A 23548-nucleotide genomic window follows, 5' to 3' on the forward strand; every position below is an offset into this window, starting at 1 on the left:
ATTCAAATTGCCCCTAAACTTCTCTTTGTTAAGCTAAATAGATTGAGCTCCCTGAGTCTCCCTATTAGGCACATTTTCTAATCCTTTAATGATGCTCTTGGCTCTTCTCTGAATCCTCTTGAATTCATCAATATCCTTGTTAAATGGTGGGCATCAAAACTGGACGCAGCATTCCAGCACCAGTACCAAATACAGGGGTAAAATACTGTTCCGCTCCTACTCAAAATTCAAGTTTTTATACATCCGAGGATCTCATTAGCTCTTTTGGCCACAAGGTCACACTGGGATCGCATGTTCAGCTGATTACCCACCATAACCCCCAAATCTTTTTCAGTCACTGCTTCCCAGGTTAGAATTCCCCATCCTGTCCGTATGGCCTATATTCTTTGTTCCCAGATGCATACACTTACAGTTAGCTGTATTAAAACACACATTATTTGCTTGCATCCAGGTTACCAAGCTATCTAGATCATGCTGAATCAGTGACCTGTCCTTTTCAATATTTCCCATTCCCCCCAATTTTTGTGTCAAACTTTATTAGTGATGTTTTTATGTTGTCTTCTAGATCATTGATAAAGACGTTAAACAGGGCCCAGAACCTCAATGGAAACACATCCGCTGGATGAATATTTCCTGTTTACAGTTACATTTTGAGACCTATCAGTTTTTAATCCATTTAATGTGTGCCATGTTAATTTTATATTGTTCTAGCTTTTGTAATCAAAATGTCATGCAGTACCAAGTCAAATGCCTTACTGAAGTCTAAGTGTACTACATCAGCATGATTAACAATCAAACTTGTAATTTAATTTAAAAAATCAAGTTAGTTTGACAGCGTCTCTTTTCCATAAACCCATGTTGATTTGCATTAATTACATTACCCTCCTTTATTTCTTTATTAATCAAGTCCCATATCAGCTGCTAAATTATCTTGCCTGGGATTGATGTCAGGCCAACAGGCCTATAATTACCTGGATATCCTGTTTAACCTTTTAAAAAAATGGCACATTAGTTTTCTTTCAGTCTTCTAGAATTTTCCCAGTGCTCCAAGACTAATTGAAAATACACATTAACCATCCAGTGAGCTCTTCAGCCAGTTCTTTTAAAACTCTGATGTAAATTAGCCAGTCCTGCTGATTTAAAAATGTCTAACTTCAGTAGCTTCTATGCAACACCTTCCAGAAATCCTAGTGGAATGAAAAGAGTGTTATCTTCTAGTTCCACCCCCCACCCCATATTTATTGAACATTTCTGCATTTTGATAATTCTGCCATTTCCATCTAGTAATGGACCAATACCATTGTCAGAATTCTTTTTATTTTTATTTTTAAACTTTCTTATTGTCTTTAAGCCTGCTGGCCACAGATTTCTCCTTGTGTCCCTTGGCTTTCCTTATCAATTTTCTACAATGCCTAACTTCTGATTTATATTCATATACTATCAACTTCACCTTTCTTCCATTTGTTAGATATTTACAGCTGCCTTCACTTCCCCTTAAACAAGGTTGTTTGGTAACTGACACAGCTCCCTTCTTTAATTGTGGCCTTCGTGACATCTAGTAAGGTATTCGTAAATGATTCCCAATTATTATTCACTTTTTGGATTAAATTATTCTGCCACAGCAGGAGAGTGGCAGCTGCTGATTGAGGGCCCAGCTCTGCAGGCAGCAGTGCAGAAATAAGGGTGGCAATACCATACCATGCCATCCTTACTTCTGCGCTGCTGCTGGCAGCGGCTCTGCCTTCAGAGCTGGTTTACCCTGCTCCGAAGGCAGCGCTGCTGCCAGAAGTAGTGCAGAAGAAAGGGTAGCAGTACTGCAACCCCACTCCCCCCACAATAACCTTGCAATCCCCCCACAACTCCTTTTCGGGTCAGGATTCCTACAATTCTAACACCATGAAATTTCAGATTTCAGTATTTGAAATTTACAGTTTTTAATGTCCTATGAGCATTAAATTGACCAAAATGGACCATGAATTTGGTAGGGCCCTATAGATAAGTGTGTAAGGAGGCAGTTATCCTGTTCCCTAGTGTGATTTGGTGGACTGTAGCAGGCATTAACTAGTACCCCCACCTTGTTCTTTATCTGGTGGGACACTGATCCAAAAACATTCAAGATCATTTTCTTCCAAGTTATCAGTGACTCCAATACAGGAAATGACATTTTTAACAGAGTGTCACCCACTCCCACTCTCTTTTTGCCCACTCGATCCTTTCTAAACAGGTTATAACCATTGATGTTAACATTCCAATTGTGCAAATCATAACCCCAGGTTTCCGTAACACCAACTAGATTGAATTTATGCTCATAAATGAGCAATTGAAATTCTTCTTGTTTGTTAGACTGGTCCAAGCATTAGTGTATTGACCATTCAAGAATCTCCTCTTTATGTCCTTTGGTATCTTGATTTTGTTTTCAATTATATTTTCTCTTTAGTTCATTACATCCAAAATTTGTAAATATTTTAAAAATATCTGATTTATATTCAATTATTTAACAGCAGAAGTAGCAAAACAATCTAATGAATAATCAGAAGAGAAAGTACCACCAAACATAAAGAACTCAAATCACACTTTGAAAAGTATACAACAAAAATATTTATTCAAAACAAACTTAATATATTCCAGTCAATGTCTTTACCCTCTCTCCCTTTGCCCTTTCCCAGGTCAGTCCCAATTGACTGTTGGTCTCCTTTTTACTCTGGAGATGACCATTTGCTCTCAACTCCTAACCCTTAACTTCTAAATATCTATGACACTGACATTTCTCTGGCTAGTAATGCAAGTGAATGCATGTATGGCCAGCAAGATGGATTTATGTTCTAAGCATGAAGACTGGTATCTCTAGAATCTCTGGGTGAAATCTTGGCTCCATAGAAGTCAATATGAATTTTGCCATTGACTTCAATGAGGCCAAACTATCACACTTTGAACCCACTGGTTCAAATCCTGACATAATTCAACAGCTACCAAGGACACGTGCTTTAGAAGACAAAGTAGTATGTACAACACATGTCATGCAGCTATTGTATGTGTGTCTTTCAGCTGAGATCTTAAAAAAAAAAAAATTCAAGATTTTTGTGGACATTAAGAGATTTTATGACCTTTTGTAGCAGTGTTGGCCAGTCCTTGGCCAAAGTTTTCCCTTCCCCCTCAGTGTACTGATGAGCTGTTAAGCTGCATTTCTGTGATGTTGCATAGGTACCTTGTGAAAATAAAGGGACTATAATAATGTAAAATAATATATCAATATCAATTGGACTCCATGGATCAAGTAGTAGAAGATAAGCTGCACCAGTGGAATAGGATGACTGAGGGCTCATCTCTAGTACTACCAGTACTGGGAATGAGCAAAGGTCACCGTGTGAAACCAAAGTCTTAATGGTACCCTGAATGATTTGTAACATTCAAGAAATCAAAAAGCTTACAAAAAGCTAGATTTGTTTTACAGATATTTTAAGTGTGTGTGTCTAATTCTGTCACATAGTGTCTTCATGGTCTAAAAATAGTTTCTCTTCACAGGACTAGTCTTTAAAAGTACTATAGTTAAAACACAGTATATTTAATCTGGAGTCAACAATCTAAGTCTGATAAAAAACCACAATTAAAATGGATAATGTTTCAGACATGAAACCAGTGCAACAAAGATAGAGTGCAATTAGAAATTACCATTCAAATTACTGGATAGCTTGGTTTCTAGTGCCACCTGCTGAAATAGAATAGCTTTTTTATCCACACTTTTTCTAATTTGATCTAATAAAAAACTTACAAGTATATTAAAGAAACCCAACCATTTGGTTCTGGTGAATTACATAGCCCAAATAAAAATGAACAAGTGATATACATCAGTACAATGGATTCTCCTTATAATGTACTCAGGTATAGTAATCTCTGCTTATATGGAAGTTGTTCTTTGTGGGAGGTGCTGGTGGTGGTGGGAGGATGTGGAATTGCTTTCAGCACAAGACATTTTCACTTTAAATATTCCTTTGAGGTTGACATCAACTATATAATTCCCCTGAATTAAGAGAATAGGGGGAGCTTGTTCACACAGATGAATCTGTTGAGTATTCTAAATGAACATCCAGAGTGCCGAACACTGAGCGTAGTACATTCAGAACCTTTTCCTGAATGAGGTCTACTTGCTCTGCAGGACAATAGTCATCCAAACTTGATCTGTAACAATTATTTAAAAAAAAAAAAAATATCAAACGCCCATAATGAGAAATAGTTTTCTAATACTTTGCACTTAGATAGTAGCCCCTTATATCCAGGGATTTCAAAGTGTTTTAAAATACCGAGAGCTCTGCCCGTCCCTCTCCAGTTCCCTAGCCTCTCTGGAGAGTCTTTTCTCTAAGTCTCCTCCTTGCCCTGGTCTTAAACATCTTCCTTGGTTCAGGGACTCCACAGCTGTAATTCTCTTTGGCTTTCCCAGTTTACCATCATCAGGCTTAGGGTTCTGCTTCAGGGAACCTTCCTCTAAGTCTCTCAACTCTAGGCTCTCACAACTGAGCTCAGCACAGTCCTTCACTTGCTGAGCATTACCATCTGGTGGCCCCCATTCCTAGCCCATGGGATCTGTCGATCTTCCCCCAGAACACCTATCCTTAAAGACCCCAGTACAGGACAGAATGGCCCCGGCACTTAATGGACCATAAAGGGGACAGATCACCCTGTTACATACAGGAAACTCCACAGTACAGTGAAAATCCTGCAGTGCAATAAATGCTGACTTTTTAAAAGCACATTTACTGCAGCAAACAGATTTTAAATTCACCTTTGGGTTTAGGATAAAAACAAATATGTTCTTACCGAGCGATTGTCACAAGCGTGGGCTTCGGTATTTTTTTCAGTATATGCTTTACGGATTGTATGAGGCCCTCTATCTCCTGCTCAGTGCTAACATGATGGGGAAGTTCAGAATAATCACAGGTAAGACCAGCCTGATGGACCTAAACATAAATTAGACAAAGATTTCACTACTGCATAAAGTGGATGATTAAAATTAACAACAAATGTTACTATTCATAAAGCTGATTCATACAGCACAGTAGCTAAATTGTCTTTAAGGGTTTAGTAGCTACCATACTTCTTTAAAGTAACTATTTTATGAAACTACAGAAATGTATTTAAAAGCACAAATATTATTGTATTTACACTTTTAGATGCTGTTAACTATTTTCACTGCTCGTTATAATGTACCTCCCTTTTCCCACTAGAGCATTCAGAAAGGCTATCAGAGGTGAAGGCCAAGATCTTAAAAAGGGCCCTAGGGTGGGAGAGACTGCTTCAATCTATGTTCTGAAGCCTTATCTATAGACCCACTTGAGTGGTCTGATTGTAACAGCAGCAGCTCGACACTCTGCACTCCTGACAATCAGGCCATTTTTTAAGGTGCCTTAATACAGACGCGAAGGCCTAACTTCAGGCAGCCATTTTTGAAAATTCTGGCTGAAGTACAAAGATTTTAAACCCTTCTTCCCGCAAATATTTAAGATTTCAAAAGGCAAAGCCAAAAATTTCCCCAGTCTTCTCCTGTCCTTTTGTACATATGATTTTGTAACCAGTCTGCTTCCAGTTCCTCCTACCAATGACATACCATTTCATAGTCTGGGGTTTCCATCCGATTTTTCAAACTATGCACAAGTTGAACCAGTGGTTTCATTCTGGGGTAAAAAGAAAATATGTGAGTTATATTAACAGCTAGAAGCACATGTACTTAACACAGTCAAAAACACTAAGGAAATAATGCCATGGCGGGCCTCGTGTCCTAGGAACAAAGCACAGGGTCTCCGGAACTTCCCCTGCTTCTGTGAAAGAGGAAAAGTGCCAGCTCCATGGCACTGCTGTTTTCTCACCTCACCCTGCCCCTGCATTTAGTCTTCATGAGATTTGGTGGGAGAGGCCATTCTCTCTGGCACTGCCTCCTTGTAACTCCTCTAGATATCCATGAAGAAGTTACTTTTTCAAGGTTGTATTAACTCCATCTGAGTCTCATCTGCAGTTGTTACTCAGAAGCCACAGCAGGACTTTCCTAATGGCATTGCTACAGGTGGTGGGAATACTGGGGTTGGGAGTTTCCCCATGGAAAAATCTGGCTTTTGTCAAAACTTTGGTTTAAGAGAAAATTTTGAGTAGAAGTTGACACAGTGCTTCATGGGAGTTGTAGATCAGGTGTCTCATGCTCCTATTCTCGTCTATGGACTAGGCTTATCGAGTGGCCTACATCTCCCATGGTGCACTGCTAACTCCCCTCTTGCTGAACCGCCACAGCACATAATGGGAGATGGTAGTCTGGCTGTGGAAACCAGTCTGTAGAGGAGAATGGGGGCATGAGACAGCTGAACTACAACTCCCAGGAGGCACTACAGCAGCATTACTAAACTGAAAAAAAAAAATTAGATAGTCAGTCTTGACCAAAAAAAAAATCCATAGAAAACGGACACTTTTTGATTAGCCCTAGTCATCACAGCTCCTTTAGGAGTCATTCTGGAAATGGTGAAGAGGGACCAATGGAGCAGCATGGAGAGACAGGATCCCTTATGTGAGCTGATTCACAGGGGCTTGCTGCAGAAAATTCTAGGTAAAGTTCTACAGCCTGCGTTGTGCAGGAGGTCAGACTAGATGATTATAATGGTCCTTTCTTGCCTTAAAAATCTATGAAAATAAGTTATCACTACAACAAACCAAACTGAACATTTTCTCTTACCTTGGATTTCAACTCCACAAAAGAGAAGGTTACTTACCTGTAACTGGAGATTCTTCGAGATATGTGGTCCATATCTGTATTCCACTGAAGGTTTATGTATGCGTACCATGTGTCCAGAGCCAGAAAATTTGAAAATAGTAGTGTCTGTCGGTCCGCACATGTGCCCTTGCTTCGCTTCATGGTTTCATCTGAGGCAATAAAGGGTGGGGCGGACTGACCGGGTCTCCAGTTCTTTCTCCACCACGAATCTAACAAATCCATAGCAGAGGGGAAGGAGGGTGGAAAGTGTGACCTGACTACAGCAAGTATCGGATAGGAGAGCAGACCTCCCTCAGTGTGGGTGGCAGAGGAAGGTCTGGAGATCCTGGTTCCCTTAGAGTGAACTGCTCACGTGGCCCTGGTGCTTACTCAGAGTGCTCCAGTGTTAACAATACCCGCTTAGTAGCAGGAGCCAGCGCTGGAGCGGAGGACTGTCTTGGAACCAACAGATCCCTTGTCTTGTCAATGTCCTGGCTGACACTGTGGGCAAGCAGGGCTTGGTGCCCGGTACCAGCGGACCCGATGGTCTGTGTGATTTTTGTCATTCTTGTGCACCTTGGAAAGTGCTGCCTCTCTGTGGCTGGAACTCAAGGAAGGTGCTTTATCCTTTGGTTTGAAGTAAGACTTACTGCCATGCTTATGTGCATTCTTCCTTGTCCCATGACTAGGTCCTGGCACGGGGTCTGTAGTGGTAGTACCACCAGAACCAGATTTGATCCCTGTAACTGGAGGCGCATTCCTGGCTTTCTCAGGCCAATGTATAGGAGGGGCTCCCTGGCCTGGATCCAACTGAGGCCTCAGGCCACTTCCATGAGGTGCTTCTTGAGGGGAAAACCAGGCCTGCTCAGGTACGGATTGGGAAGGACTGGCAGACTCTGCACGTGGATGAAATGTGGGCTTCTTCAAAGCGGTAGAGGCAGTGTTGGTGCTCCTCACTGACTGAGAACTAACACAGGCAGGAGGTGCAGATCTTGAATCCTGGTGTCTTTGGCATAATCCAGTACCCACATGTGGGTGTGTGTTTGTGTTGAGGAGACTGATAAACTGATTCTCCTAAAGTCCATGTCTTACTAAAACTACTACTAAAAAATTAACTACATAAAAAAACAGTAAAAACAGAAGAAGAAAAACTAACTATATACAATTTCTAAAACGTTTTTTTCTTTTAAAAGGGCGTCAGAATTGAGAGGACACTAGCAGCTGTGACTTGGACCATGTGGCAATGAGAAAACTGGAGATGCAGTCAGTCCACCCCACCCTTTATCACCTCGAACGAAACCATAAGGGGAAGCAAGAGAGCATGCACGGACCAACAGACCCTACAACTTTTCAGATTCTCCGGCTCCAGACGCATGGACACATGCATAAACCCTCAGTGGAATACAATAGGGACCATCGCTCAAAGAAGCAGCTAAGGATTTTCCAGGTTGTATATTTTAGACAAAGTTAAATGATCATTGTATCCCTCTAGCTCAGTCCAGCAGCTTGAATGTTCAAAAACATGCCAGAAGCTATTGAATTACAATTGGCATTTTTCAGTCTTCTGCTGATGGTGGCCGTCTCTTTTAGAAATGCAACAATATTTGTGATGCTCACAGCATGGGAGAATAAAAGACCAGACACACGGTCTGGAGGTTTTTTGTGTCCCTGCTCTGGATTTGACTAGGAACGACACTTACTGGTCCAAGAGAAATCCTCTACATGAAGGGAGGAGGTAGAAGAGAGGTCTAACAGGATGGTATTGATTGACTGTTTGGCGAAGTTAGCTAGCTCCTAGACAGAGTGGGAGGAAGAACACTGTTCAGTGGGTTTCTGGAGAAAATCAAAAGTAGTGACCGGGAGTCAGGAATTACAGGCAAAGATACGAAGAGAAGGCAGTTAGCAGACCAGCAACCAGCGCAAAGGGAGGCAAGAACAACCTATACATTAGGTTTCCAAATTGCTACCTTCACAAGTGATGTAAGTTTGTAGGAAGCTGGCCAGTACTACCTGGAGGCTCAAAAATAACAAATATAATGAAAAACTGTTTTTCTGTTAAAAATATAATAGTTTCTTCATGCTGATTCTTATCCACAAGCTATTAGTTGACCAAAGGGAGGTGAGTTTTCTTTTAACCACTGAAATCCCTTACCTAGGATATGAGGCAAATCTTTTTAGAGTCTCTTCATCATCATTGTCACATAAATCCGCAAAAGCTGCTTCCAGATCTTCTAGCTGACGAACACGATTTTCAACACAGTCCAGCAACCCCTCCTTTGAATGAACACATATGTAAATGTGTTAGGAACAATACAAGCATAAGACCTTATTTCCTTAGATGAAGGACATGGTTAACTCTATGGGTCAAATCCTGAAGTAATTAGCCTGATAGGATTAAGGGAACAAGGATTTCTGGGCAGCTGGTTTGTGAAACATCTTCCAAAAGATCAGAATGAATGACCAGAGATTACCACATTCAGAGCAATGCAGAGTAAAACCCATCTTTTCCCACTAACAACAAAACGTTCTGTATCTATATTTGGAGGGAAAAGACTGGGAAAAACTAAAAGTATGTTAGATTAACTGCTGGATTTGTTTGTAAAGCTCTCAAATGCAATGGTGATGAATGCAATATGAATACTTAGCGAGAGATAAGCAGTTTTGCCTCAATTAAAAAAAAATCAAGAACTTTAGGATATGTATAGGTTTTAAAAACAAAATTTAAAAATACTTTTGGATTTATCAATATTTCAAAAGGAGCTATGTATGTTGGAGATTTTTCAACCACCTTCTTCCTGGATTGCATGAAAAAAGAAGGGATGAATTCTAAGATAAATGCCTATTTTACTTTACTCATGGGAGAAATCCCATTGGAGTTCATGAGACTACTGGTATGAGTAAAGATGCATGTATTTGCAGGATCAGGGTCTGAATAACAACATCAAATGATGCAAGTTTCACAGCATGAATATGAAAGATGATCAGCACATTAAATGTAGACAGGAAAATCACTAAGAAGGATATTTGACAGACATAAAAATTAGGGATATGGTATTTCCTTCTGGGTGGGAAGTGTTCTGATATCACATACCAGCTGCTGTATCCTTTGGAGAATGTCAGCAACTTAATTACATATGTTTAAATGGTAATATAGGATCTGATTCTGAGAGGTGCCACTGAAGTCACCACAGAGCATGGGGTTGTAAAAATGTAGGTGGATATTTTGAAAGCAGCACTGGGGATCGAGATTAATGGAGGATGAATGTCTAAATCCCCTGCACTTATTTGAAAAATATGAATGTTTTACAATTAGGGCTGTCGATTAATCACAGTTAACTCACGCGATTAACTCAAACAAATTAATCATGGTTAATCGCACTGTTAAACAATAGAATACCAATTGAAATGTATTATGTATTTTTTGACGTTGTCTACATTTTCAAACGTATCAATTTCAATTACAACACAGAATACAAAGTGTACAGTGCTCACTTTATATTTTTGATTATAAATATTTGCACTGTAAAAATGATAAACAAAAGAAATATTTTTCAATTCACCTCATACAAGTACTGTAATGCAATCTCCTGATCATAAAAGTGTAACTTACAAATGTAGGTTTTTTTGTTACATAACTGCACTCAAAAACAAAACAATGTAAAACTTTAGCACCTACAAGTCCACTCAGTCCTACTTCTTGTTGAGCCAATCGCAAAGACAAACACTTTCGTTTACATTTATGGGAGATAATGCTGCCCGCTCCTTATTTACAAGGCCACCTGAAAGTAAGAACAGGCATTTGCATGGCACTGTTGTAGCCGGTGTTGCAAGATATTTACATGCCAGATGCGCTGAAGATTCATACGCCTCCTCATGCTTCTGTCATCGTTCCAAAGGACATCCTTCCATGCTGATGACATTCGTTAAAAAAAAATAATGCGTTAATTATATTTGTGACTGAACTCCTTGGGGGAGAGAATTGTATGTCTCCTGCTGTGTTTTACTCACATTCTGCCATATATTTCATATTATAGCCATCTCAGATGATGACCCAGCACATGTTGTTCGTTTTAAGAACACTTTCACTGCAAATTTGACAAAATGCAAAGAAGATACCAGTGTGAAATTTCTAAAGATTTTAGTACCTCTACCCAAGATTTAAGCACTCGACCCAAGGTTTAAGAATCTGAAGTGCTTTCCAAAATCTCATAGGAACGAGGTGTGGAGCATGCTTTCAGAAGTCTTACAAGAGCAACACTGATGCGGTAACTACAGAACCCAAACCACCAAAAATGAAAATCAGCCTTCTGCTAGTGGCATCTGACTGAGATGATGAAAATGACCATGGGTCGGTCTGCACTACTTTGGATCGTTATCGAGCAGAACCCGTCATCACAATGGATGTATGTCCTCTGGAATGGTGGTTGAAGCATCAAGGGACATATGAATCTGTAGCGCATCTGGCATGTAAATATCTTGCAATGCCGGCTACAACAGTGCCATACATATGCCTGTTCTCACTTTCAGGTGACAATGTAAACAAGAAGTGGGCAGCATTATCTTCTGCTAATATAAACAAACCTGTTTGTCTGAGCGATTGGCTGAACAAGAAGTAGGACTGATTGGACTCACAGACTCTTTATTTTTGAATGCAGTGGATTTTTTTTTTTTTATAAAATTCTACATTTTTAAGTTCAACTTTCATGATAAAGAGATTGCACTACAGTACTTGTATTAGGTGAATTGAAAAATATTTTTTGTTTTCTACAGTGTAAATATTTGTAATAAAAATAAATATAAAGTGAGCACTGTACACTTTGTATTCTGTGTTGTAATTGAAATCAATATATTTGAAAATATAGAAACATCCAAAAATATTTAAATAAATGTATTCTATTATTATTTAACAGCGTGATTAATCGCGCGCTTAATTTTTTAAATCACGTGCTTAATCACAATTTTTTTAATCGCTTGACAGCCCTATTTACAATATAGTATGTTAAAAACGTACATCTAAATGCATCTGAGTATCAGACACTGACACAATCGAGGAGGGTGATTCTCCAAGAGATTCAGATATCTGCGAAGAGCCCAGATCTGTGCACATACATCACTGCTGGCTTTCCCACCTCCGTCAAATTTAAGTTAAACTTCTCATGACTAATTTTAAAGCTTTGCGTGATGCTGCCCATGCCTTGTTCAGCATTGCCCCCCTCCCCATCCATTCCGCCAAGGATGCTAGCCTTGTCTCTCGCAATTCTCAGCTTCTCACACAAACATCTCCATAACATCTTTCTTAATGCCTACTGTGGCTAGAGCACTCCCCCTCCCGCCCCGATCAGAAAGCCTCTACTGACCACTTCTGCCCTGATACCTACGAGAAATTTGCTGACTGACAGAAAAACATGGGAAGTAATTTAGGAATAAGTTTACACACTGATATTTACAATATGTTAGCACAACTATATATTTTGTATCTACTCTGAGTCTGTTTTTAGGCTGTGAGATACCCCAGGCAGAGATCATCTCACCTTTTCCCTTTGGAAAGTGCCTAGTGTAACAGCCAGCATCTTTATTGTTATTGGGGATTGCACAGACAGCTAAGAACATGAGTCTCTAAGGTGAGCTGAAACACAGTCGTCTAGCTGGCAGCTGGAACAGGCTGATATATACTGTGAACCAGGAACAGATGGAGAATAATGCACACTGAAAAGTAGGCTACACTAGCATGATATAGGCACTTCTGGATATACATAAATTGATGTTAATACATGGAATGCAGATCAGATATTTGTCACATCCCTACTACAAAGATGAAATAAGCCAAGGAGAAAAAGTAGCAAATGGAAACAAAAATACCATGGATGATTTGTTTTTGTTTATTTTTGTCAATTAGCATTTTGTTTACACACATTAAATTTTATACTCACACTAAATCTCCATGCAGTTAACGGAACTGCATAAAAAATGTTTGTTATAAAAGCTTTCTTGAGGCCCCATAGCATTAAGCATGATACATGGCTTAACTGGCGACCCGTTCATTAAGCATCTTTTCACAGCTTTCTCTCATTTCTCTGCTTCTTGTCACAGCGCAGGGTCTTTGCAGTATAAACAAAAATCATTTTCACATTCGTCACCCATCCCAAAAAGAAATACTGTACCTCTGTTGGATTTCTATCCGGCTTCTTAAAACTGTATAGCTCTTTCAAAATCTTGTATTCGTCCTTTAAGAGAGAGAAAAAAACGGAAAAGTATTTTAGTGGCTTCAAAGGAACCATACTGAAATGGAAATAAAGTGAAGCAAAATGTTCAGATTCCTATGCCTCCAAAGGGAAACTACTTTTATGACTGATCTTAACAAGATAGCCCCAGCCCCATCCCTGCAACACAGCAGAAGCCGCTCTATATGTGCTCATGGCAAAAAGACTCTGTGGCTTGAGAAGGCCACTCTCCAAGACTTCATCCCTCTACGAAAACATTTTGACCCAAATCAACAAAACTACATGCTAAACGTTAAACTTGACTTCAATGTACTTAGTCACATCCTTAAAACCAAGCCTTTAAGTACTTTGGTGAACAGGGTTAAGATTACTCATGTGCTTAAAATTAAATGTGCTTTGCTGAACTGAGGCCCCAGTGAATTGCTGCTTATGATAAGGGCTATGATTTGGGACTGCAGCTGCATGGCAGCCAGGACCGCATGATTCTGAAGGGAAGCTGGCTTGACAGCTTTGTGTGGGTGGCCTGTATCCTTCCTCAGCTGTTGGGGGGATCAGCGGATTTAATTTTGGCAAATCTCTCCTCTGGACAGGACAATTTAGTGAAGGCTGTGATCTGAGAATTGGAGAGTTCCCTGTGGGGGATATTGCCATGCACGGAACAACTGGTCTCTTGATTTCAAACACACAGTGATTGACAAATTTTATGGCCAAACTGCTTTCTAAAGAACCTACAAGAAACAGGATTATTTATGTATTTAATTATTTTTTAATATATGGGTACACAATTTCTCTAAATTGCTAATAAAGTTTTACTCACAACTGATTAACCCCCTTGCCACACACACTTTTTTTTTTTTTTTAAATCCATCAAAGAAACTGCTGATGAGTGAGACCTCATATCCCAAGTGTGGAAACAGTTCTACGTCTGTGTTAGCAACCCTAAAAATAGAGACACAGTAATGAAAAACCTTCCCAGAATTGTAACTGTTACTGGATCACAGAAGGGGCTTTGTGTGGGCCCAGGGATCTACTCACCTTGCAGGACCAGGACGGGACTATAATTGCAAAGAGCAACAGAAGGAAAAGCTTACAATTTGCTTTAATTTAGGGCACTATAACTGTATTCAAAATGTATTTTAAATCTTTTTTGGGGACGGGATTTTATTCTTAGAATGTACTATTATAACAACACCCTCCCTCTCTTTTTTTTCATTCTGAAGTTGAACAGCTTCCTTTGCAGATTGTCACAATGATTTCACACAAATGCTAAAATGGAAGGGCATCAGTGAGTCTGAGCATGGGATGCTACACATTTTTATACAGAGGGTGGGAAAGGATTTCTCCAGTAAACAGTTAAAGAAAGGTAAAATAAATTGCACAAGTTAAACTAGGACCAGCACACGCTCTATTCATGGGGAAAAGGGAGCTTCAATTACCATTAGCAGTTAGCATCTTGGGCCAAAATTTTCAAATCTGGGTGCCAGTTGGGCTCCTAAATCCATCTTTATGCACCTCAATATAAGTGGATTGATTTTCACAAATGACGAGAACCTAAAAATCTCATTTAAGACATAGGACTGGATGGGGCCAGGTGGGTCATTGAGTCCAATCCCCTACTATCACAGGCAACCCTGTGTAATAATAATCCATTAAGATCCATCTGAAAACTAATTAGGCTTCTTGTCCCCACTACTATAGAAGCCTGCTCCAAAACTTTATTCCCCTGATGGTCAGAAACTATCTAATTTCCAGCCTGAATTTATTCATGGCCAGTTTATACCCATTTGTTCTTGTGCCAGCACTGTCCAGTTAGATTAAATAGCTCTTCACCCTCCCTGGTATTTACCTTCCCCATGTACTTACAGAGTGCAAACATGATCCCCTCTCACCCTTCGTTTTGCTAGATTAAACAAACCAAACTCAAAACAATCCTGGTTAGTTTCTTTTCCTCCGCTGACTAATATGCTAATAGTCTCGCCATGTAAGTCAGGCCTTCCATTCCCGTCATTATCCTAGTAGCCTCTCTCTGTACCTGTTTCAGTCTGAATTAATATTTCTTGAACACAGGTGACCAGAATTATACACAGTATTTCTGATGAGGGCTTATCAGTACCTTGTACATTGACATTAACACTTCTTTACCTCTACTGGAAAAAAAGACAATGGGAGTTGCTGAGTGCTCAGCACTACTGAAAATAAGACCACTTGTATTTCAGAAAACATCAGAGTAACTTTGGAAGCCTAACTTTGGGGGCCCACATTTGAAAATGTTGGCCTGGGTTTTACTTCTCAGGTGAAAGGCAGAACAGTGTCTGAAACACCATACTGGGGCATTTGTTCAGCAGTGATTTGAAAGGAAGAGTTCTACCTGCTGAATCAGCACATCAATCCCTGCAGCACCTGGATTTTCCTCCCCATCCAAATATTTACCTTGTCTGATTAGCTTAGCATCTGATTAGCTTAGCTAAGATAAGTTTGGGTATATTTTATAGAAATATGATAATATCCCAAAGTGGTATGGCTGCAGATTATTAATAGTCACATTCCCTCTGGGGTTCACTTTTGTCCGAAGGATAATAGGATAGTATATGTTATATTCACCTGGGTGTACATTTCTTTGAATGGATTCTTAACTGAAAAAAAATCTAAGTCAATATCTAAAACATATGCATCTCCCTTTTGTAGTACTTGAAGAACATCTTCAACTATCTCCAGCAGTTGACATGCATGGTTTCCAAGAGAGCACGAAGCCAAGGACTCCAATTTGTCTTGAGCAAATGTTTTTTCTTCTCCTCCTTCCACCTTTGAATCTGTGAGGTCACCGCTGGGAACTTCAGCCTTTGATGAAGAGGCAGTAGCAGCATTTGCCGTACCATCTGTATTTAACCTCAGTCTCTTTGCAGAAGATATTTCATCATTTTCTTCCTGACTGCTGGATGCTTCAGTAGAATTAACAAGAATGACATTCAGATGTAAAAGCTTCTGGTTCTCTAGCTGATCAGCAGGGACATAAAGACCATCACTTAAATAGTAATGATCTGTACTTGTAACCCTGGAATAGAGAATTGGACATACTTAATGTATGATTTAACTAGATGAGAAACAACCTTGTGTTACCACCTAACATCATTTACAATTAAGTAACCCTGAGAAAGTAAAATGAGAGTTTGTCTGTGATGGGTTGTAGGCAATGTAACATAAACACACAGAAGTCTTTAAAAATAATCTTATCACATGTTAAATTTAAAACTGATTTTTTTTTCCTTTGTAACATCTTAGTGCTGTTGAGGGAATGTACCAAAATATATTTTATATTATTTATTAAAGCCCCATAAACATGTCAAATGGTAATAGAATGGTTCTTCTTTATGTGCTCTTAAAAGATTAATTTTAGTCAGAATAGAATTTAAAGAAAAGTATCCCCCTAATCCTGCCAAGATGTTGACATACTATATACGTGTGAAGCAGTGCATGTTCTACATTTTGGTATTCTGGAGTTTACTGGGCTATTTTAGATCATATTTTAAGTCATGTTTGATATGTACTCAGAAGTGCTCAAACAACCTATACACAAAATATTATGAATAAATACACAAACCATTAAGCTTTTCTATAGCATTTTTAATCCATAGATTTCAAAGTGCTTTATCAGGGAAGAGATGTATCAATATACTCTTCCCCATTTTACAGATGTGGGAAGTTGACACAGCAAAGTGAAAGCCAAAGGTCACACAGGAGGTCAGTGGCAGAGATAGGAGTAAATGCAAGGTCTCCTGACTCCTAGTCCATTTCACGATCCCTTACAAACAGTGTGGGGAAAAATAGTAGTTTGGTTTTTTTAAAGATTTATAAATACAATTTCTTTTTTAAAATAATCCTATTTAAAGTTAAATGTGAAAATATGGTCTCTTCTGGTAAAGCCTACACTAACTATAATCTAGTAAAATCAATTAAATTAGAAAAATTGCTGCATCAGTAAGCCCTCCTCAAATGTTAATGAGTAAAGACTGCTGCTTTTTTTTTTTTTTTTTTAAATTTTTATACAGACTCAGGGTGGGGAGTGGGTGGGAGAGACAAGGATGGGGACAATATCTTTATCTTTTGAGGTCAGCTCAAGCTTTATAAATATGTCACATCATGTACTGCATCAAGTATGTATCTATTATTTCCAGTTTTTACGGTGGAGCCAATGCTGGTATTGAAGTTTTTTCAAATGTAAGTACTGTACTTCCAGTTTTCGTTATGCAGAATTTTGCCTAATTACATTGTTTCTATTAAGCGAGCAGGTGCAGAGAGAATATTTTATTCATTTGAACTAGTTCAATCAACTGGGAGTGGAAGAAGCAGGGAAGCTTGCTTTCCTCTTCCAATCCATGAATAAAAACCAGGTGGGAGACAATGCGATCTATTTAAAAACTTGAAGAACATGGAGCCAGAATTTCGGAGATAATCAGGCACCTAAAAATGCATGTAAGTGCCTTGTGAGGTTTTCAAGAGAGCCTAAGCAGGTTGGGAGTTTTTAGGCACCTAAATACTCTGTGACTGCCAAATCAAATCCAACCAAGGTCAGTAGTGACTGAAACTTTGGGGACTAGCTTTAGCTGCAAAAAAAATCTTGATAAAAATTACATAAGAAAAAACAATCTAGCACATTTAAGGTCCTCATATTTAACTAATAATTTTAAATGCTTTTTTGTGCATTTTGAATTGAATTTCAATGTCCATCTTACACTAAAGAGTAAACATATTATCATCTAGTAAATAAGAAATGCATCGTTCACTGTTTTCTAACATAACAATATAAAACTTAAGAAACTGAATTAATATATGTAGAGGTATATAATTAGTTAAATAAATGTGTGCAGATACAGTATCTGAACAAGAACCACCACCACTTTAGTGTAAAAGCTACATTTAGTTGCAAAGCAACATGTTTTTATGGTTATACCCACCAGTGAGAATGAATTTTCTTAGGAAAAGAACTAAAGTACAAATACAAAACAAGATTAAAATTGATTATCTAAATCAATCCATCCTGACTGGAACATTTTAAAGTGTTACACAGGAAACAAATCAGCGCTCTTTCCTGCAGTTAAAAAGTGTGGCATCTGCAGCACACATCTTTAAACACTCCCTAGACTAGAAGGATCAACACCTGTGAATAATTCCAATGGCTGCAAACAACAGCTCAGTGACTGTACCGCTCAAAGAGTAGTACTGCATAGAAATGAATCATTTCTGTTCACTGTGATCACAGCCACCTCTTTTCCCCTCTAGTAGGAAGACCCCCACTGACCAATCAATAGGGGGATGCTCTTCAATTTATTTTCAAAGGCACAGGAAGGAACAAAAGTACAACTCATAATCTGTGTTACAAACTAGACCTAACCTATGTTATGCAAGCACATACTTTCAATAACACTGAAGGTTCTACTCTCGCACAAATTTGCTAGTTTTCTTGATGAATAACTCCACCATAAAGTGGAAAATCCTGAAAACAACACAGGCAACCACTTTTATAAAAAAGGGATATTTAGCTTTTCCTCAAAGTCGGAGGAATATCTCAAGATGCAATCAGTCCCCAGCAAGTTTATATTAATCACACGTTAAGACAGTGCAATTTGAATCTGCATACTCAGACTAATAAAAGTGCAAGACCACTTCAGGAGAGCTCTTATTGTCTTTGGCATGTCTTTTGGATTCATAAATACTATTCTCTATAATTGCACTAATGCTCAATTAAAGAACTTAAAAACATGCAAGAGACCTTAGTTTGAAGAATGTGATATAAAAAATATGTCTATAAAAAAAGGGGAGAAAGACACTGGATGGCTCAGGGGATTGTTAATAGGAGTCTTTTACTCCTAGACTACCCAATCAAATCCAACTACAATCAGTAGTGTCTGCAAACTTGAAGGCTATTTGGTACCCTATGTGAAATTAACGTGATGGTCTCAATCCAGTTCTCAGGTGTCCAAATGAGAGCAACTCAGTCATAGTTGGTACTAACTGGAAGTCTCAATGGAGAAGCCAAAGACTGAATGGACATGAGGCTTGAACTACTGCTCTTTCATCCAGGGAGGTGGGCCAGGCCAACATCATTTCAAGTACACAATACACAGAGAAGCTTGCACTGGTGCCGTCATTGGTACTCTTGGTTTGAAGATGAATGCTGTGGATAGAACTACATTCACACAAACATACCACAGACTCAAATAAACTAAGTTTTAACGTGTTTTAAACGGGGGCAGAGGATAAAGGGATGTTATCAAAGTTGATAGGCAGGCTAGTATAGTCCAGTAGCCAATGACTATTGATCCAAACAAATAACATTTATTTATGGCTGTTTGGATAAGCAGCTGAATGCCTCTTAAAACTCCTGGGCAAATTGTGCCACTGAAGTCAATGGGAATTTTCCCCTGGCTGACCAGCATGTTGAAACTCAAGCTGAAAATGAAAAACTGAACTTCCATGTCAGTTTCTCTTTATACTCCCTTGAACAGGAGACAAACATAGAAAACTGGCTTATGAAGCTTTCTGCTTTGCTAAACTCCTACTCTTAGCCAACTGCATCCAACACTACACTTCAAGATTAGTACACATGGTTAATTACAGATGGCTACAACATCTGGAGCCACCATACCTTCCTGGTGGACTACCAAAAACAAGATCCAGGTTACCTGTGGACAACACATTGCTAAAGGATTTTTTTTTTTTTTTAACCTTGTTCCATATGTTATGTTCTTTTTTGCTGCAAAGTAGATTCACTTTTTTGTGCGGTTTCACCAAAATACAATATTTTGATGTTGTTAAAATGAACACCAGGTACCTAACATTCAGCAGTCAAGAACCACAAATTACAAAACAAAGTGGTGTGACAAATGAAGTAAGAAAAGATTTCAGTTTTAAAGCGATGAAAGGTTATGATGAACAATACTGTGAAAAAAAAATAATTTTAAAAGTTGTGAAAAATAGTAATGAAATCATTACTTAAGAAGACAGCTGCACTCAGTGGGCCCAATTCTGTTTTCACACTTATTTTATGCAGCGTAGCTCCACTGACTCAAATATGCCTGATTTATACCATTGTTAGCAAGATCAGGATTTGGTGCTGTGTGACTAAAGGCAAGTGATGAAAGAAGCAGCTGGATAATAATTGTATTTTCACCTGGCTGGGAAAACAATGGAAATGTTACTGAGTTATGAAAAAAGCTTAATTATCCAACAAACAAAAAACTTTGCTGGCTTACGGTTAAAATGACTATACTTCACATCACTGACAAAAAACTATATATCAAGAACGTTATATAGTTAAAAAACATGTAATTCCTAAAATACTGCTTCCAATGATTTCAACCTTTATGAGCAGAGAACTTGATTTAAGCTTTGACTAACTGAAATGTGACAAGTGTACATAATTCTCTACAAAATGGTATCCATAAAAAGGAAATGAAAGGCCCAATCTGTCAATGTAACTATTCATGAAACTTGTCTAATGTCAGGCCCTAAAGGAGTCGTATATACACAACTAAACTGTCATTCAGAAACATGGATTTATCACCAGTTTTATCTAAGTATCCAAGAAAATGTATATGGGAAACAGTGGCAGAGGAAAAATGAGATCTATAATTATCTTATGAGCAAAAGATAGCACATACATTACCTGATTGTAGTGGTAGATGTATCTTTACCAACTAAAAAATCATGTTTTCCTTCTTTGATTTGCTGAGCCCAGCTTGGATGAAGCCATATCACTTGAGAAAAATGACCAGCATAAACAACAGGCATAATCCAGTTCTCAATACTTAGTTCACTGTAAATGAATGGAGAGGAAAAATGAAATCACATTAACTTTCCATATATGTAAAGTGTGTCAGCAACACAAAAAAGATGGCTCTTATATACTGGAATTACATTGAAATGTGTAATTTTCAGCAAGCATCAGTATTTTGTCTGCGTACGGTTTATATTACAAAACAAAAACTTTGCTAATAAAAACTATTATCAGAAAAATCTTTGATCACAAGACCTAAAAAATCTTAGAAATTATTTATTTAAAATTTCTATAACAATATTACAAAGTTAGGATTTTGGTTTTGTAACATCTTTATAGTGCAGTAATGCCATCAATAGTCTTCCTCATCAATAAAACACTTGGTTATAAACTAGCCAGGTTCATTGCTGCTCTTTTGTGCGTCAAACATAGGAAGAATGAAATGAGTATGTTCAACACCACCATCACAAATCAAAACTAGATCTAAGAGTCTGTCAACGTCAATGTAACCTACACTAAAATTGACTGAAATGTTTTCTTAAACGTAAGGACTTATTGATTAGCCCCTACAAAATCACATTTGAATCGCTATTAATATCTCAGTTCCTTAGTGGAATGACACATGCCACCAAACTGCCTATTTCTCCACAAACAAACAAAACCAAAATACAGAGTAGATACGGAATGATATAGCCATTGTGTTGCCATTCTGTTCTTGTGACTCACCAGCATTTTGAAATTTTCAAGCTTTTCAATACCCTTCTCATTTACAAGAAAGAAGCAGAAAGAGGGCACAGTGTGTACACATATCTCCACAACTACACTGGTCTTTTATCTATCTAAGCAGCTGCGGTGAAATCCTGGCCCCACTGAACTCACTGGCAAAATACCCCTTTGATTTAATATGGTCGGGATTTCAACCCTGCAGTTTAAACAATTAGGAAAAAGTCTGATAGATTTTACAGAATTGGGAGGGGAAGGCATTTTTTTAAAATATGATTTTTCAGATTAAATGATCAGTCTTGACACTGACCCATTATAATGTTGTTCAGAAAAACAACATAGTCTAAACTTTCAAACAAGTGGCATATTGCTGAACCATTAAAAATGTAACAAGGTCACAAGAACATATTCATCCAATGTCTGGAGGGTAACATCAGCATTTGACTATATTCCTAAACCACAAAACATCCTTTGAACATAAACTAGCCAATTTTGAACATGAGTGAAAAAGCTAAAAATACCTTCAGGGCCAACTTCTGCCCATTTTGCTCACGTTTACTCTGAGGACAGTTCTACTGATTTTCAATGTAAATCAGAGTGGCAAGAGTTGGCCCTTAGAGATTCTTGATGAGGAACATATGACATTACCTAAACATAGCTTCTTTGTCGAAGACTGTGTCTGCTGGCATGTTCACAGGAATAAGAAGGTCTGGATGGGAATCAAAATGAACAAAGCTGATGTTACTGGCAGGCAGATGCTTTGACCCAATGGCACGATAGATAAAAGGCACAACCTAAAACAATATGAACAAAATGGGTTAACTGTTACCAATGGGTTAAAAAAAATGCAATGTTGTTAATAGCAAAAATACTGGTAAAATACCATCCATTGTCTTCTCAGGCCTCATAATTATTCCTTAATAAGCAGAAGACAATGCATCAGTGGAGCACAACCTTGCTGCTACCATGGCCTAAGACTGGCAACTTGCCACAAGCCCCAGGGCTACGTACAGTAGTTTGCATGAACATTTACAATTTTTTTTACTTCCTCTTCATTCTTTCAGGGCAGTCCTGTTTACAGCAATGCTTTTCACCAATGCTTTAATCCCGCTCCAATTTCTTTCACTGAAATTCATCCCTTTAAAAATGCACCCCATTTCCTGTGGAACGCAGTCCCACCTGGCTGTCTTCCCCCACTTCTTGGCTTCCACACACTAAAGTTTTTCCTTCTCTATGTTTAGACTTGACGGATTAGATTTTGATCTATAAATGTTGGTAATAATTGATTGCACTGTAAACACAAACTGATGAAAAATATTTCCATCACTAATAAATGAAATTTACAGATCGGCAAGGGAAGAAAAATGCTTCTGGAGAACTTAAAGAGTTTGATTTAAGGTGATTTATTTTGTATATTTTGACACTGGATGTTGACAATTTGTGTTTTAACAATTATACAGATTTAAACTTTTTCAATCTCAGCTGCCGTTCAATAATTATTGTTTGATCCCAGTATTTTACCCATACCCATACTTTCCCACAAGTGGGGGAAAAAAATCAATGAAAATAAAAAAAAGGTTAAAAATAACCATTGACATGACCTGTCAAAATTATAAAATAAAACTCAGACTCAGCCAGGCCTGCATAGGAGTCAGGCTGTAGGACACACTCCCACAGCCCGGGGTTGAGTGCAGCACAGACGCAGTCCGCCTGCAGAAGCCGGGCGCGAACTGGCTGCCAGAAGCCAAGGGCAGGGGGTGCGGGCTGGACTGTGGGCTCTTCAGCGGCTCTCGCCCCAGCCGAAGTCCCGCTGCGGGTCTCCCCCCGGCACTTACATCTTGGTGGTCCTCCACCACGCAGACGGGCAGCGCCGGGTAGCTCCGCCGGCGGCCCGGCGGCCCCGCGCTGCTCATGGCGGCCGCGCTGGGACGAGCCCTTGGGGGAGCCGCGAACCCCCCGGGCCCGGCAACGTTCTAGGAGCCGCACGCGGCGGGCCGCGACGTTCCGCGCCGCGAGGGGAGGAGCAAGGGCGACCCCGCCGCCGCGGGGCAGAGGGGCCGCCAGGGGGCTCGGCGCTCGCCGCTCCCTTCCCCGGCCCATTGC

The 23548-nt window shown here is 39.1% G+C and overlaps 1 protein-coding gene across 2 annotated transcripts; it reads right to left on the reverse strand.

Moving 5' to 3' along the window:
* Positions 1 to 2580: 2580 nt before the first annotated feature.
* Positions 2581 to 23545, reverse strand: C2H5orf22 (chromosome 2 C5orf22 homolog). Of its 2 annotated transcripts, none has more exons than XM_038388594.2 (9): positions 23281 to 23545; positions 22094 to 22154; positions 20612 to 20761; positions 15550 to 16000; positions 12889 to 12951; positions 8880 to 9001; positions 5600 to 5666; positions 4813 to 4952; positions 2581 to 4176 (listed from the first exon to the last, which is right to left on the reverse strand). In XM_038388594.2, the coding sequence occupies exons 1-9, from the start codon at positions 23543 to 23545 to the stop codon at positions 4047 to 4049; spliced, it is 1449 nt and encodes a 482-aa protein (XP_038244522.1). In that variant the 3' UTR covers positions 2581 to 4046. The 2 variants fall into 2 exon arrangements, with proteins under 2 accessions (XP_038244522.1, XP_038244523.1); XM_038388595.2 differs by having other exon boundaries at positions 22094 to 22239; positions 23281 to 23462.
* Between the last annotated feature and the right edge of the window lie 3 nt (positions 23546 to 23548).

This window comes from Dermochelys coriacea, chromosome 2, assembly GCF_009764565.3.
Source record: "Dermochelys coriacea isolate rDerCor1 chromosome 2, rDerCor1.pri.v4, whole genome shotgun sequence".
In the NCBI taxonomy this organism is placed as follows: domain Eukaryota; kingdom Metazoa; phylum Chordata; order Testudines; family Dermochelyidae; genus Dermochelys; species Dermochelys coriacea.

What these genes read in the sequence shown, in the direction of transcription:
- C2H5orf22 (XM_038388594.2), bottom strand. Translation starts at nt 23,545, where the DNA reads ATGGGCCGGGGAAGGGAGCGGCGAGCGCCGAGCCCCCTGGCGGCCCCT. An exon ending in TGGTGGAGGACCACCAAGAT is followed by an intron (nt 22,155 to 23,280) that starts GTAAGTGCCGGG and finishes ATTCCCATCCAG; the next exon opens with ACCTTCTTATTCCTGTGAAC. An exon ending in AGATTTGCCTCATATCCTAG is followed by an intron (nt 5,667 to 8,879) that starts GTAAGGGATTTC and finishes TTTTTACCCCAG; the next exon opens with AATGAAACCACTGGTTCAAC.